Source organism: Erpetoichthys calabaricus, chromosome 3 (genome assembly GCF_900747795.2).
Source record: "Erpetoichthys calabaricus chromosome 3, fErpCal1.3, whole genome shotgun sequence".
Taxonomy (NCBI): domain Eukaryota; kingdom Metazoa; phylum Chordata; class Cladistia; order Polypteriformes; family Polypteridae; genus Erpetoichthys; species Erpetoichthys calabaricus.
In genome coordinates this window covers 119,234,443-119,249,325 of record NC_041396.2, presented here as the reverse complement: position 1 = coordinate 119,249,325, position 14,883 = coordinate 119,234,443, and the positions used below count along the sequence as shown (strand labels likewise).

Below are 14,883 nucleotides of genomic sequence, written 5' to 3'. Positions count from 1 at the left end.
AACCTTGAAAAGAAAGAAATGTTTTGAAAAGCTTGATAATGTGTCAGTTTTCTAATTATTTGTGTGATCTATTAACTTTTCTTAAGTATTTTCCGTCTCAGCTTCATCAGTGCTGCCTTTAATGTCTGAAACAAACGTTTATGTTAAGAAACACTTTGACAACATTAAGAAGTGCACACATAGCTGTGCGTTTTATTAGTAGTATGTTCCAGTAGTGTTTTGATTTGAAATTAATCTGGCATTGTTTAGAATTTTTCAGCTGCCTTTGATTAATGCAAAAATTAAGTGATTTACTGTGTTTTTAATTTAAGCCGTGTGATAAAAGTGATAATAATGAGCTTATAATGAACTTATTGGCTTTTGAAGTATAGTTGGATTTTCAGATAGTACCTACAAAGCATGGTTGATTTCTTGTACATATTGTTACCCTATACTGGTTTGTTCAGTCACTTTGGGTTTTACTGGTTTGAAGAAGATGGTGATGAGGAATGCTTATAGACCTCCAACATGAGCTATCTTTCACAAAATTAGAGAACTCTGTTCAATGTAAACTAGCATGGTTCAGGTGAGACATTTCTAAAATTCAACGTTTTCTTGAAGAAGCCTATTCATATGTCTGTGTCAATAGCTGAAATTTTCGTGCAGGTGGTAAAGTATATGTTCAGCTGAACAAGTTGATTATTAGGGAATAGTGCAATACAACTAGGCCTTTTTATTTTTTCTTCCCACAAACCCCAACTGAGTCTGACCACTACTATTTCAGATTATTCTTGTTTTATGTAGTATATGCCATTAACTCACTTTCCTGAACAAGTGGAATATTTGAAATATGCACATAACCATACACAGATTCAAGAAGGCCTTTTAACAGAACTGTAACCTGCCTCTTGGTCTATTCCAGAGCAGAGAGGTTGAGAGCCTGCACTGATTACAGCCTGCTGCTGCACTCATCAAGAAAGCAAAATTGTTATAAAATCTAGGTAATGTAGGTCATGATCCATACAAATTGAGCTAATTTTGCTCCAGAAAAACCTGTATTTTGCCAAACGTGTGTTTCTGGAAAAGCCGAAATAAGATCAAGCCAACATTATGCATTCTGTGAGGCCAATGATGGGTATAATTCACTAATCCTACTTTATAGAGTGGATTTGAGCTTTCTCTGTTTAAGAGAAATTATGTCCAGCAATCAATACTCTGAAACTAACTTGCACAATTGCAGATATAAGGCAAAGGATTAACGTTTTAAGGTTGCAATGATTAATGAGCAGAGAATCTAATCATAAGTAAAAAAATGTCTTTTCAGAAATGCTGATCCCAACTGCACTATTTAAGAATTAGAGAAAGCCCACCAGATTTTGAAAATGTCACACCCCTTTCTGAATGTTACAGTGTATATCTATCCTTCTCATTTGTCTATTTCAGTAAAATACACAATTTTTTATGCTTCAGTGATGGTCATCTCATTGATTTAGATGTTTTTTAAATGTATTTGCCTTTGTCAAATTGAGATACCCAAGCCTCTTAAGATGGTGAATGTGCTGTGGTGAATGCTTACACATTCTTCTTAAAACTGCAGCTCTTTGTTTTCATTCTGGAAAGGGGAATGATCCAGTGATCTACCCTCTTAATGGAGACATAGACACATGACCACCTTTAGAGAGGCCAGGAGTTTTAATTTCAGTCCCCACCTTAAAATCTTGAGATGCAAAAGATATAGTGTATGTAACTCTATTAATCCGTGGTTCTCCAATTCCGTCCTGGGGACTTTTATTCTACATTCAGGAAAGCGCACCATTGTGATTTTTACATTTATAATACATTTTAAAAATATTTGTATTATTTTTATTGCTTTAAATGCTTAACTTTTTGTTTTCCTATTTTTCTCTTTTTTCTGTGTAGTTTGTGCCCTTAAGAGAGAAGTTCAGTATTTTTAAAATTGAGGATTTTTGCAATTGTGAAAAAAAGCCTTAAACTTTACCGAATACATCCATTTTTCAAGCCAACATTTTTATTCAGTATTGATCTGTATCTTGAGATCGCACACATCTTGTTAAAACATATTGCACAATATTATATGTAAAACAGTGCATCTCTGCCATTTTAAGAAGGTATTTTTGTGAGATTCAGGCATATTTAAAAAGAGATTGACTGTATGGTTCACCTTGCTAATCATCTCCCTCTATGACAACCTTTCAGTCACAGATCCTGTAGTTTTCTTTAGCATGTTCATTTCACCTCAAAGACACCTTTCTTGACATTACTGAATGTTGATGCCCAGATGTGATTTGCAGTATCACACTGATAATTGACAGTTTTTCACTATGTGTAGTAATTCAACATTGATTTACTTTGAAATACACCATTTATGATTTCCATGCAGTATTTACAGAAGGCTTTCAAGATGTTAGTGAATATATTGATGGAAAAGAAAGTGGCAGCTGTGGTCATGTGGAAGGAGTTAAATGAGGTTGATTTTGAATGTTAAAGGCAAACTTATGGCTTAGAGAATTTCTGCTGTTTGTTCATAGGCTTGTCCATTTGGCTTGTTATGTGATCCCCAGCACTCTTATGAGCATGTAGCAGCAGTGTGTGGTACTGACTGGTTATAAATTGATGCTTTGAAATCTAAGGAGTGTAGCTTGATATCAAAAGTTAATAAAGGAGATCTAGTTCATGAATGTGGATAGAGGACTGTGTATCATGATAGCACTGACCTGTAGAATTGCAAGTGTTGTAATCAGCAGTGGTAGTAAGCGAAGTCTAAATTCTGGGGCAACACCCTGGGGTTTACCAGTCTAGCTAACCACCAAAATTACATTCTTCCTGAGAGTTGTTGGATTGCATGCTGTGAAAAGCTTGAAGCAAAGAAGACGTCAAAACAGAGCCCTTGATGTGGTGAAACAAAATGTAGCCAGGTGCGGTGCATCTGCAGACAGTTCAGAGATTTTTCAGGTAAGAAAAGTCAGGGGTTTTGAGTTACATTAGTTGTACTCACTGGTCATGATGATGTTTGCATGTTGATTGGTAAGGATTTACCCATATTCTGTACACGCGAGAATAATGACCCTATAAACTGAACTATAGGAAGGGGAATCTTAAGTCTAATACTTGGCTCTCTACTAGAGCAACCCTCACTAGAATGATAGAATGGAAAATTGCAAATTCAGTGTGTCCAGATAGCATTCAAACCCCTTCATCTTTTGTACATTTTATTGTATTGTAGAGTTTATTATAAAAGGATAAAGTTGCCATTTTTACCCATCAGTCTACACTCCTTAACTGATGATGACAAAGTTAAACATGTTCAGAAAAGTCTGGAAATTTTTTAAAAATTGAAAGCTGAAATCTCTTGTTTATATACAGTAAGTATTCAGGCCCTTAATTCAGAACTTTGTAAAACCCTCTTTAGCAGTAATTGCAGGTTTGTGTCTTCTTGGGTAAGTATCTACAAGCTTTGCACATGTGGATTTAGACAACAGCATTTATTTATATAGCACATTTTCATACAAAAAGTAGCTCAAAGTGCTTTACATAATGAAGAAAAGAAAAATAAAAGACAAAATTTTTATCCCATTCTTCCTGGCAAATCCTCTCAAGCTTCATTAGTTTGTGTGGGAAGTGACTGTAAATTGTCATCTTTAGGTTTTCTCCACAGATGTTCCATGGGGATTAAGTGTGAGCTTTGGCTGGGCCTCTCAAGGATAGTCAAAACATGTCCCGCCACCACGCCAGCGTTGTCTTGGGTGTGCTCTTCAAGTTGTCATGCTGAAAGTTAAACCATCACCCTAGTCTGGTCTGAGATTACATGCACTAGGAGAAAGTTTTCTTCATGGTTCTCTCTGCATTGACTGCATTTTTCAATTCTGACCATTTTGCTGCCACTGCCATGCTTCATCATAGTGGTGGTATTTGACAGGTGACAAGCAGTGTCTGGTCTATACCAGACATAGGGCATGGAATTTTGCTCAGATATTTCAATTTTTGTCTCGTTAACCACAGAATCTGTTTTCCTCATGCTCTCAAACTCCTTTAATTGTCATTTGGCCAATTATAAGTAGGCTGGTATATGCCTTTTACTGAAAAGTGGCTTCCACCTATTTGATGGAGAGCTGCTCCTTCTAACAGGTTCTCAGATCTCAAGAGAGGAGTGCCGAATCCCTGTTAGAGTAACCATTGGGTTCTTGGTCACCTCCCTGACCAAGATGATTTTTGCCTGGTTACACAATTTGGCTGGATGACCAGCTCCAAGAAGAGTCCTGGCAGTACCAGACATCTTTCATTTCTCAATTATTGAGGCCATTGTGCTCCTGGGAAAACTCAAAGCTTTAGAAATAGTTTTATAATCTTGCCTTTTATCATAGAGGTCTGACCCTGAACTGAACTATGTGGATATGAGAATATTTTGTCATTATTGCATGCTGTTATGTAATCTCATCATTTTGTTGCAATTATATATTTTTTGTAGCTGTGCTATACTAGTGACATTTTTCTTAGTAACTGTAAACATGATTTAAGGCCCAAAACTGCTTATATACTATCTTAAATGTTCTCCACGGATTAAATAAATCATCATTTTAAAATTAAATATTAAAATTTAACCAGACACAATTTTACTCCTTGTGCCACATGCTTCATCATATTTAATTGCATCATTTTTCACTTTATATTCTTGTCACATCCAAAATAATCTCTATAATAATTTAATTGGGCAAAATTTCCCACTAAATGTGAGGGTGATCACATTTTCACATTGGGTTTTAAAAGGGCAAAATATTTCAAAGTACAGTGCAATACAATATTGAGCAATAAACATGAACAGGACGCAATACATGGACTCTACTGTTCACAAACCAAGATTTTATTTGCCACACTTGACTGCCAAACACAGATTAATAGGAATCTTTACCAACAAAATACATTTGACATATTCTTCTTTCATAAAAGACACAATTTATCAAAACTTAAAGATATTTGCATATTATAATTACTTGAATCATTTAAAATGATTATATTTTCCTATGATTTCTATTTAACATGTTCCTTATCCATAAAAAAGGAGGTTACATTTCTCTTAATATTTTAGTAGCAGTAATGTAAAATGCAGGCTATAATGTACTTGTCCTCCATCCTACACTTCTACAGAAACAATTGCTCCAGGACATTTCTGGTATTTTCATAAGTACATAGTGATATTCATCCACTGAAAAAGAGAGAAGATTTTAGAATTAATGTTTAAGGAACATAGTCACACGTTTGTATTTTTTACCACTCTTAGCCCTAGAATATCGGGTCTGAATGGTGGACATAGCTATTGCTTGAGTTATCCTTTGTCCCAGTGTCTGCATGTGTTTTTCATCTCACATGGCAACACTTAGAAAGTCTGGATTGACTGATAAATCTCAGCTGACTGAGTGTGATTGACTGTGGGTGTATCCTATAATGGGCTGGAGTCCTATTCAGTCATGGCTCCCATCTTGTACCCATTTCTGCCTGGCCCCTGTGACCTTTGACGACACAGTTAGTGAAAAAAGAAAAATCGTCATTTATTTTTTAGAACCTGTTTTTCTCTCCCATAGTCTTTATTGTGATTTGAACAGACAATTATAATCTACTGCTGGTTGAAGATTTCACAGTGTATACAGCATTATTCATTTATTTTCAGGCTAACTTAATCCAATTCATTTCCATGGGAGGGTGGAGCCTGGCATCTCTGGGAAGTAAACAGCCTTGGACTACAAACACATATGCTATAATATGTCCTAAGTACATTCCTAAACCAGTGATGCGGGCTCTGCATTGGTCTGTCGTGGTGAAAAAGGAGCTGAGCCGCAAGGCGAAGCTCTCAATTTACCAGTCGATCTATGTTCCTACCCTCACCTATGGTCATGAGCTATGGGTAGTGACCGAAAGAACGAGATCGCGAATACAAGTGGCTGAAATGAGTTTCCTCTATAGGGTGTCTGGGCTTTCCCTTAAAGATAGGGTGAGAAGCTGAGTCATCTGGGAGGGGCTCAGAGTAGAGCCGCTACTCCTCCACATCGAGAGGAGTCAGATGAGGTGGCTCGGGCATCTGATCAGGATGCCTCCTGCACACCTCCCTGGTGAGGTGTTCCGGGCGCGTCTAACCAGGAAGAGGCCCCGGGGAAGACCCAGGACATGCTGGAGGGACTATGTCTCTCGGCTGGCCTGGGGACGCCTTGGGATTCTTCTGGAAGAGCTAGAAGAAGTGGCCAGGGAGAGGGAAGTCTGGGCATCTCTGCTCAAGCTGCTGCCCCCGCGACCCGACCTCGGATAAGCGGAAGAGGATGGATGGATGGACATTCCTAAAGCATGTCAAGTGGCTATTGTTGTTCCAGAGAAGTGATACATCTACTTCAAGGTCCTTTCTTATTGTTGAGCTCCTCATCCAGTCACAGGGAGTAAGCCCTGCGTACGAACACCATTTCAGCTGCTTGACTTCTCATTCTTTCAGTCACTAACTAGAGCATGTGATCATAGGGGACAATGGAGATATTGACTAACTTGTAAATTTAACAGTTTTTTCTACGTATGTAGATTACATTTCATCACCATCGTAAGATGCAGTAGTACAAAAACTAGTGCAACTACACTGACTTGTATGTTAGTCTCACAATCATCTCTACTCTCACACAAGACTACAGTGTACTTAATTTGATTTTGTTTAGGGCAGCTGCTTACCTCTTACCTACAGGAAATACGCCATCCTTTTCTGGGAGAGGCCTATGACTCATTCTTGGCCATGCTAATTTTATTCTCTGCCATAAAACACTCAGCTCTGCAGCAGAGGTCATAGTCTAATGGGGCCTAGAGGACACCATCATCTACAAACAGCTGAGGTGTGCACCCCTAGGTTCCCAAACTGGTTATCTTCCAAACCTCCATTGCACCTTAATATTCTGTCCAAGAATATCATGTACAAGAGAGGAGAAGAGACATAAGATGTCACACCATCTTCAAAATGCCATTCACTTTGACCACTGCTACAGGTGTCACCTTATTAATTGTTGGTACCTATGTCTCAAATCTAGAAACCCTCCTGCCAATCTTGCATGGAGGGCCTCTTTTTTCAACTTGATAGCTTCTTTTACCACATGTTTTCACCATTAAGTCTTAGGGTTAATGCCACAACAGGGACCAACAACCTTTTTAAGGCCTCAACTCCTTATAGCTGCTTCCATTACTGAAGGACTCTTATAACCCTCACATAAATTGAGATACAGAAGAACCATTTCCATCTACTTGTTGTTCCCGGCACACACTCACTACCTATTTGGGCCTTCCAGATCTGTCCAGGAAGCCCATGTTGCTCTTTCAGGGTTGTGTGCTCAGCCCGTTCCTCTACACATATGACTGTGTCCCCACTCACCATAGCAACAAGATTATAAAGTTCGCGGATGACACGATGGTGATCGGACTCATCTCGGGCAAGGAGGGTGAGCTGGCATACAGGGACGAGGTGGAGCGACTGTCAGAGTGGTGCACAGTCAATAACCTGCTCCTCAACACCAAAAAAACAAAGGAGCTTGTTATTGACTTTAGGAAAAACAAAACTGACATCCAGCCACTCATCATTGGCGGGGCCTGTGTGGAGAGGGTCCCGGTGTTCAAGTTTCTGGGTATGGAGCTGGAGGATGACCTGACCTGGAGCGCCAACACCAAGGAGCTGCTAAAGAAGGCGCAGCAGAGACTGTATTTTCTGAGAATTCTCAGAAAGAACCATCTCCCAAAAAATCTGCTCCCTGCTTTTTATCACTGTTCCATCGAGAGTGTGCTCACGTACGGACTGTGTGTGTGGTACGGCAGCTGCACTTCCTCAGAAAAGAAAGCGCTCCACAGGGTCGTCAGGACAGCGGAGAGAACAATTGGTTGTACCCTCCCCACTCTGGAACAAATCTACACATCCCGATGCCACAAAAAAGCAATGGACATTTCACAGGACTCATCACATCCCGGTCATTGCCTCTTCCAGCTTTTGCCATCGGGCAAGAGATACAGAGCTATGAAAACTAGGACAAACCGCCTTAAAAACAGCTTTTATCCGAAAGCAATCATGGCCCTGAACTCAGAATAAAACTGCTCCATATTATTCTACCAATGTGCAATATAGACCTTAAGTCAACAAGTGCAATTTGTATATTTATTACTATTCGGTTTGTTATTATTTTCTCTCTTCTTGTCTTTTTAACTCTTATTCCTCACACTGAGTCGATTGCACCTTCAATTTCGTTGTTCCTTTGTAAAAGTGACAATGACAATAAAGATCTATCTATCTATCTATCTATCTATCTATCTATCTATCTATCTATCTATCTATCTATCTATCTATCTATCTATCTATCTATCTATCTAAAATAAAATAGCCTGAAAGATTTTAACAGAATATGTGTTAAAATAATCGGGAGCCAGTGTTTTCAGACAACATAGCTCTAACTAGTTGTAAATATATTTTTGGTATCTGTTCAACCCACTTAAAATTTAATTACAAAAAAGAGTGGCTGTAGTATCAATTTCAACCATGTATACTATTTTGATTTTTGAGTGATATGATATTTATGTATTTTCCTTACTTAGTTTCAGATTCAAATCAATAACTGGTCAATAAGCATTTTGCTACTGGGAGTCTTTCACCTTTACTTTAGCAGGTTTCACTTGATGACTCAAAATCTGAAAACCGTTTTCGTCCAGCACGTCCTTTTTAGTTATGATGTTCCAGGTCTTGGACAACAAGGGTGACTGGACAGTAAAGGCAGATAACCATTTTGATAAATACCGGTAATTCCATTGGGGATGCCATTGAGCTAAAACAATTCGCCACATGTTACTAACAGCTGTGAGTTTTTTACCTTGTCATTATTAATTTTATTTTAAAATTATTCATTTTTAATTAGCAGAAAAAATATTTGTTACTGATTACCAGGTCTTATATGATAAGCATAATGACACAACTCAGACATGACAGTGTAGTATGTAGAGGTTTTACTGTTAAACATCCATCCATCCATCCATTTTCCAACCCGCTGAATCCGAACACAGGGTCACGGGGGTCTGCTGGAGCCAATCCCAGCCAACACAGGGCACAAGGCAGGAAACAATCCCGGGCAGGGTGCCAACCCACCACAGGACACACACAAACACACCCACACACCAAGCACACACTAGGGCCAATTTAGAATCGCCAATCCACCTAACCTGCATGTCTTTGGAATGTGGGAGGAAACCGGAGCGCCCGGAGGAAACCCACGCAGACACGGGGAGAACATGCAAACTCCACGCAGGGAGGACCCGGGAATCGAACCCAGGTCCCCAGATCTCCCAACTGCGAGGCAGCAGCGCTACCCGCTGCGCCACCGTGCCGCCCCTACTGTTAAACATTACATTGCATTTCAGGACATTTTGTTTGTTAGATTCACCATTACTTTGAAACTTTTGTCAAGGAGATACACAGAAACGGCAATGCTTTTCAGCATTTAAGAAATAAGTTTGGTCTCAAGAAAAGTGAAGCCAAAATTAAGGAAGGTGTTTTTGTTGTTCCTGTAATCTGTGAACTGATGCTTGACGATGAGTTGAAAAAGAAACTGAAGCCCACTGAATCAGCAGCATGGGAAGCATTCGTGCAGGTTGTCCAGAATTTTCTTGGCAGTCACAGAGCAGAGTATAATGCTGAGCTTGTGGAGAACCTGCTGAAAGCGTATCAGCTTATGGGAGCCAGAATATCACTGAAGATGCACTTTTTACATTCTCATCTCGACTTTTTTCCACCAAATCTGGGTGATGTCAGCGATGAGTATATGGAAAGATTTCATCAAGATATAAAGGTGATGGAACACTGATATCGGGGAACATTCACTCTGAGCATGATGGGTGACTACTGTTGGTTCTTGCAAAGAGAGAAAGATGTGCAGTACAAGCGCAAAAGTGAGTGCCTCCAACATTTTTGGGCACGCTGACCCCACTTTTATATTGAGGTAAATTGACATAAATATGCTTTCATAAATTCATTGACATAAATATGTTTTCAGAATAAACACATCAAAACAATTTTGGTGGGACATAGTCCAAACTCCAGATATCATGTTGATATATATTGTTATGTTGATATATTGATAGTCAAAACGTCAATGATGTGTATTTCAAAAACCTGACGTGCTAGCTTAACTCCGATTTCATATATGAAATCAGTGTAAAAAAACTTAAGAGCTGCTCTGAAGCTCCCAGTAGCAAACAAAAAATATTTTTTTGTAGACCAGTGTAATCATTCTGTAAATGAGGAGAGATATTTGTAGACATACAAAAGTCATATCCTGTCATTTTTGCAACCTGCTTAATCCAGACCAGGGTCACAGAAGCCTATTCCAGCTTGCACAGGGCACAAGACAGAAACAAAATCGTGAACAGGACACCTGTCCATCGCAGGGCAAACTCACAAATATGATCACAGCCAATTTAGCATCACCAATTCACTTAACCTGCATGTCTTTGGACAGTGGAAGGAAACTGGAGCACACAGAGGAAACCCACACAGACATGGGGGGAGCATGCAGACTCCACACAGGGAAAATCCAGAATATAAACCCTGATCTCCTTACTGTTAAGCAGCAACACTACCACAGCACCACTATGCCACCCCAAATACAAAAGTGAAACTCCGCATTCTTCCTGAAACAGCAGCTTAGATATAATAGCATTGAATTGCATAATATTTATGATGATAATTGAAAATTATGACATTTCAAATGAAATGACTGTTAAGCAATAATGGCAATGTATTAAGGCACTGGGTTGTTAGCATAGCTAATATTGAGCAGATTAGCTGTAAACTGTAATCCAACATAAAGCAAAACTATTAAGAAAGGTAGCCTTGAGAAAGCCGTACTTGGATACCAAAAGTCTCCGAATGAAATTAAATCATCATAAAATAAAGCTGAATTACCTCACTTTGTTGGAGAGACATGACATTTCCTCTTGAAAGTTTTTTAAATATATCTGCAAATGTTTAGAGAAAAATTAATAAATCCTTAATGAGCAGACATTATGGGCATGCACTCGAAAGAGCGAGCACCAGTCAAGAGAGGTTCAGACACAAAGAGAAAAGATGCTGAAGGTACACATATGGCAAGCTATAGCAAATATTTTAAAATTTATTCTATTACCTGTCTTTGAAAGGTAACTTGGCTAGTAAAATAATAAAATAGTTATTGTTAAAACAGCAATTTTAATCAAATATCTAAACCAAATTATTTTCTAAGGGTATTCATTTTCTAAAGATATTTTATTGCATTTTGATTTGGTGGCATATTCTACCCAAAGTATATTTTGAGATAAGATACAAGCCTAAACAATTATGTATATAGGATTGTCTTGGGTACAATATATAACCCATCCCACCCATTTATTATTGCAAGCATTATTTTTAATGGTATAAGCAATAGTTAAAGAATGGATGCAGTTCTGTAATCATAATACCTGTGTGTACAACATCAGAGAAACAATTTTATACTTTTAGAATAATCTGCCTTCACCTAGGATGTCTAGAATATATTAATGCTCCCTGCTGCACTTCAGTGCTCTAATGTCTTCATTTACCTTACAAACATACACATTTCATAATCTGAAGACATTTAAATGATAACAGTTGGTTTGGATAGGAATACTGAGGCTTCAACAAAGCATTTAATTGTATAAACTCCTTAGTTGCAGTAGCTGCTTTGCCTCATATAATACAGTATTTACTTTAAAGTGCAATTTTAAAAGACAATATCCACTTGATGCAGTTTACATGCTGTTTTCCAACAACAACAACATTTGTATATAGAACATTATCATACAAATGATGTAGCTCAAAGTGCTACATCACATGTACATAGAAATACACATACATATACCTAGAGAATCCTTGTCATTCGCATTAGATATTTATCAAGTGTCAGTACAGTATTTTATACTATCTTTATATTATATTCTCACTTTCTTTATTTGTCTGCATAACTCAAAACTGTTTCAAATGTACAAAGCTGTGCATATTTATTGCATCCGGCGCCGCCCTATCTATCTATCTATCTATCTATCTATCTATCTATCTATCTATCTATCTATCTATCTATCTATCTATCTATCTATCTATCTATCTATATTTTACAAAGATTTAATGTTGTTAAGGTATATAAATTGAGAAATGATTTGTTCAAAAAAACATTCAGTCTCGACAGGCAGAGTTTTTGCCTGTCAGCACCAATGTGGGTGTCCAAACATATTCTTAACAAATCTTTATTTTTCCAGCGGATACAGACCATTTGCAGTATTTTATCTGTACTGTGACCAAGTTCTTAGTGGAAAAACATATTCAGGTATTGTACTAAACCTTGTTGCACACAGCATTCTTCTAGGTCAATCAGTGCAGCATGTTAAATCAACAATCACTTCAGTTCTATTGAAAAAAGAAAATATCTGCCGATTCAGATGTCCTGATTTTCATATAAAGTTTTAGAGCTTGTACTTAGAGGTTGGCAACCTATGAATTAGTTTGTTACTTTTTTAATTCTCATTATTGGTCTGAGGTGTGCAACTGTTGTCTGCTGTATGCCAAGTACAGTACATAGTCTATATGACTTGAGAGCTAAGTTGTTTAGCTATATTTGTTGGTTAAGAAAATTATAATTGTTAAAAGGCAAAACTGAACATAAATAAATAAAGGGAATATTTCACAGTGCCCTAAAGAAATCAACTCAGAATTTTGGCCCTACTACTGTAAATTATTTTCCTCAATATATTTCCACCCATAAAGAACCCAATATATCAGAACAAGAGACTTCCTTAACTTGATTTCCTGGATTCTCTTAAGTGGTTATACTTAGCACTGTTTGTCATGAATAAGGGCAAAGCCCCTGGTATTAATGGGATTCTGTTTCAAGTTATAGTTTTGCCCTACGGTGAAAATGGCAGTAATTACCTTATTATTTAAATTTCGCAAGGACTCCATATTATGTTAGAATTATAGACCCCACACAGACTTTATATTATCAGCTAACATTTTAGCTATTTATCTTGAAAAGGTCATTCATGAGATAGTTAACTCGGACCATTTAATCGTAAATGTTCCCAGATAATTTACGCGGATTGATTGTTATTATTGAGTCTGCACCTAATTTTGAATTTACTGCTGCACTGTTATCTTTAAATATAGGGACAGCTTTTGGCTGGCTGAATTGTGACTACTATATCTATCAGTGCTGGTTGAAGCCCATATGGAGTGGTAGGCAAGTTTCAGCCTTGTTGCAAAAAAATAAATAAATGCACTACATAAATGCAGTAAATGTAAAAACACAGATACCTTCATTTAATACAATAAAACCAAAGTAATGTCAAACTATGCTGTATCTTAAACAGGTGCTTAGAGACAAATGCACAATTAAATATATGTGAGTGTAACACTAAATTAAAGACCGCAATTATCTCTGGAGTTATGTACATTATGCATTATGTCACTTAAACATAACACAATCACTGCAAAGATAAAACAAAGTTAAAAAAAAATGAATAAAAATACATTTCAAAAAATAAAAAAACACATCAGCAGGTTTAGTTTTTTACTAGTGTTCACACTCTCCATGCTTTTGTTGTTTGTTTTGTTTTATAAAATCCTTTGAAACAATAGCAAATAAACAGAAGGAATTGTATTAATAAAAATGTTAATATTAACTATTTTGTTATACAGTGCATTATAGAGATTACAAAAAGTACAGGTATTTTTGAATAATACTAAAGAATTATTACATTCTTTATGTCAACAAAATAAAGATAAACTACTGTATTTGTATTTTGATTGTCATTAGACTTTTAAATATGAAGATGAAGTAGAATGTTCAAAACCAAAGATTAACAATAAACTGATAATCAATTTCTTTCAGGATTTTTTTAACAATACCTGAAAAGTTTTATGGGTGGATTAAAAAATTAAATCATATATTTTATTGTCAAATTATAAAAGGGTTGCTAATATAACTCCAAACCAAGATTTTTTCATGACAGAGAAAAAATATTCTTTTGTATAGAATAACATTTTTTTTTCTTTTTGTCAAACTTACCAGCCATGCACTCTAGACGAAGCATAAGGGAAATAAAGTTTTCCAATGCAATCTTGTCATCTGGATTTCCATATCTTAAGGAAATGAGGATTAGTAGTTCGTTGCTTATTTTGATCCCTAAATGGACGAACATACTTTTAGTAAGAATAGCAGAAGATAGTATAGCAAATTAAACTATTATTAGGAAATAATACATTATATGTGATCAGCAAAATCCAACTGAATGAATTTCTGTGCTATCAGAGTCTAAAATAGCTTTGTTCAACACCTCAATACTAGGTACATTTGTAGGGAGCTATGCAAAAAAATAACATTAGATATTAGAATAAAAAAAAACTACTAAAAACAAACATTTTGCAAAAGCAGTCCCATAATTTGAGGAAAATTAATACATATATGTTCTTATGATAGCACTCCTCACCTATTTATCATGAAATTTTTAAATTCCTGTTGGTAGTTTTCTATGTAGCTTGAATCTACTTTAAGATTTACCATAAGATACCATGTTCATAAACAGGTTGTATCATGTCATGGTGGCATATCTTGAATCTATTCTGGTCCCGGTGATAAGAGATGTCTTTCATATAGTTAGTATGAGGGTCCCTGACTTTTTAAAGAGGTCTCAACAAGCTAAGAAGGCAACATCGGTGGGAGTAGCTGAAGAAAAAGCATGGATGTGTAATGATTTTAACAAGTTTATTAAGGATATAAAATTATTTTTGTTTGTGTTTTGCTCACAAAGTGTAGGTTAACTATTGAACAAATTTTTTAGAACTGATGA

At 36.8% G+C, this 14,883-nt stretch overlaps 1 protein-coding gene across 1 annotated transcript in view; it reads right to left on the bottom strand.

Annotated features, from left to right (window-relative positions):
- Window positions 1-4,943: 4,943 nt before the first annotated feature.
- The window catches only part of LOC114649337 (calpain-1 catalytic subunit-like), a 125,766-nt gene continuing 115,826 nt past the window's right edge, over window positions 4,944-14,883 (bottom strand). The window contains exons 20-22 of the mRNA XM_028798843.2: window positions 14,103-14,219; window positions 10,952-11,004; window positions 4,944-5,200 (exon numbers count right to left, since the gene is read on the bottom strand). Of these exons, the coding sequence (XP_028654676.1) occupies window positions 5,174-5,200; window positions 10,952-11,004; window positions 14,103-14,219 (197 nt within the window). The 3' untranslated portion in view covers window positions 4,944-5,173. The remainder of the gene's footprint in view (window positions 5,201-10,951; window positions 11,005-14,102; window positions 14,220-14,883) is intronic.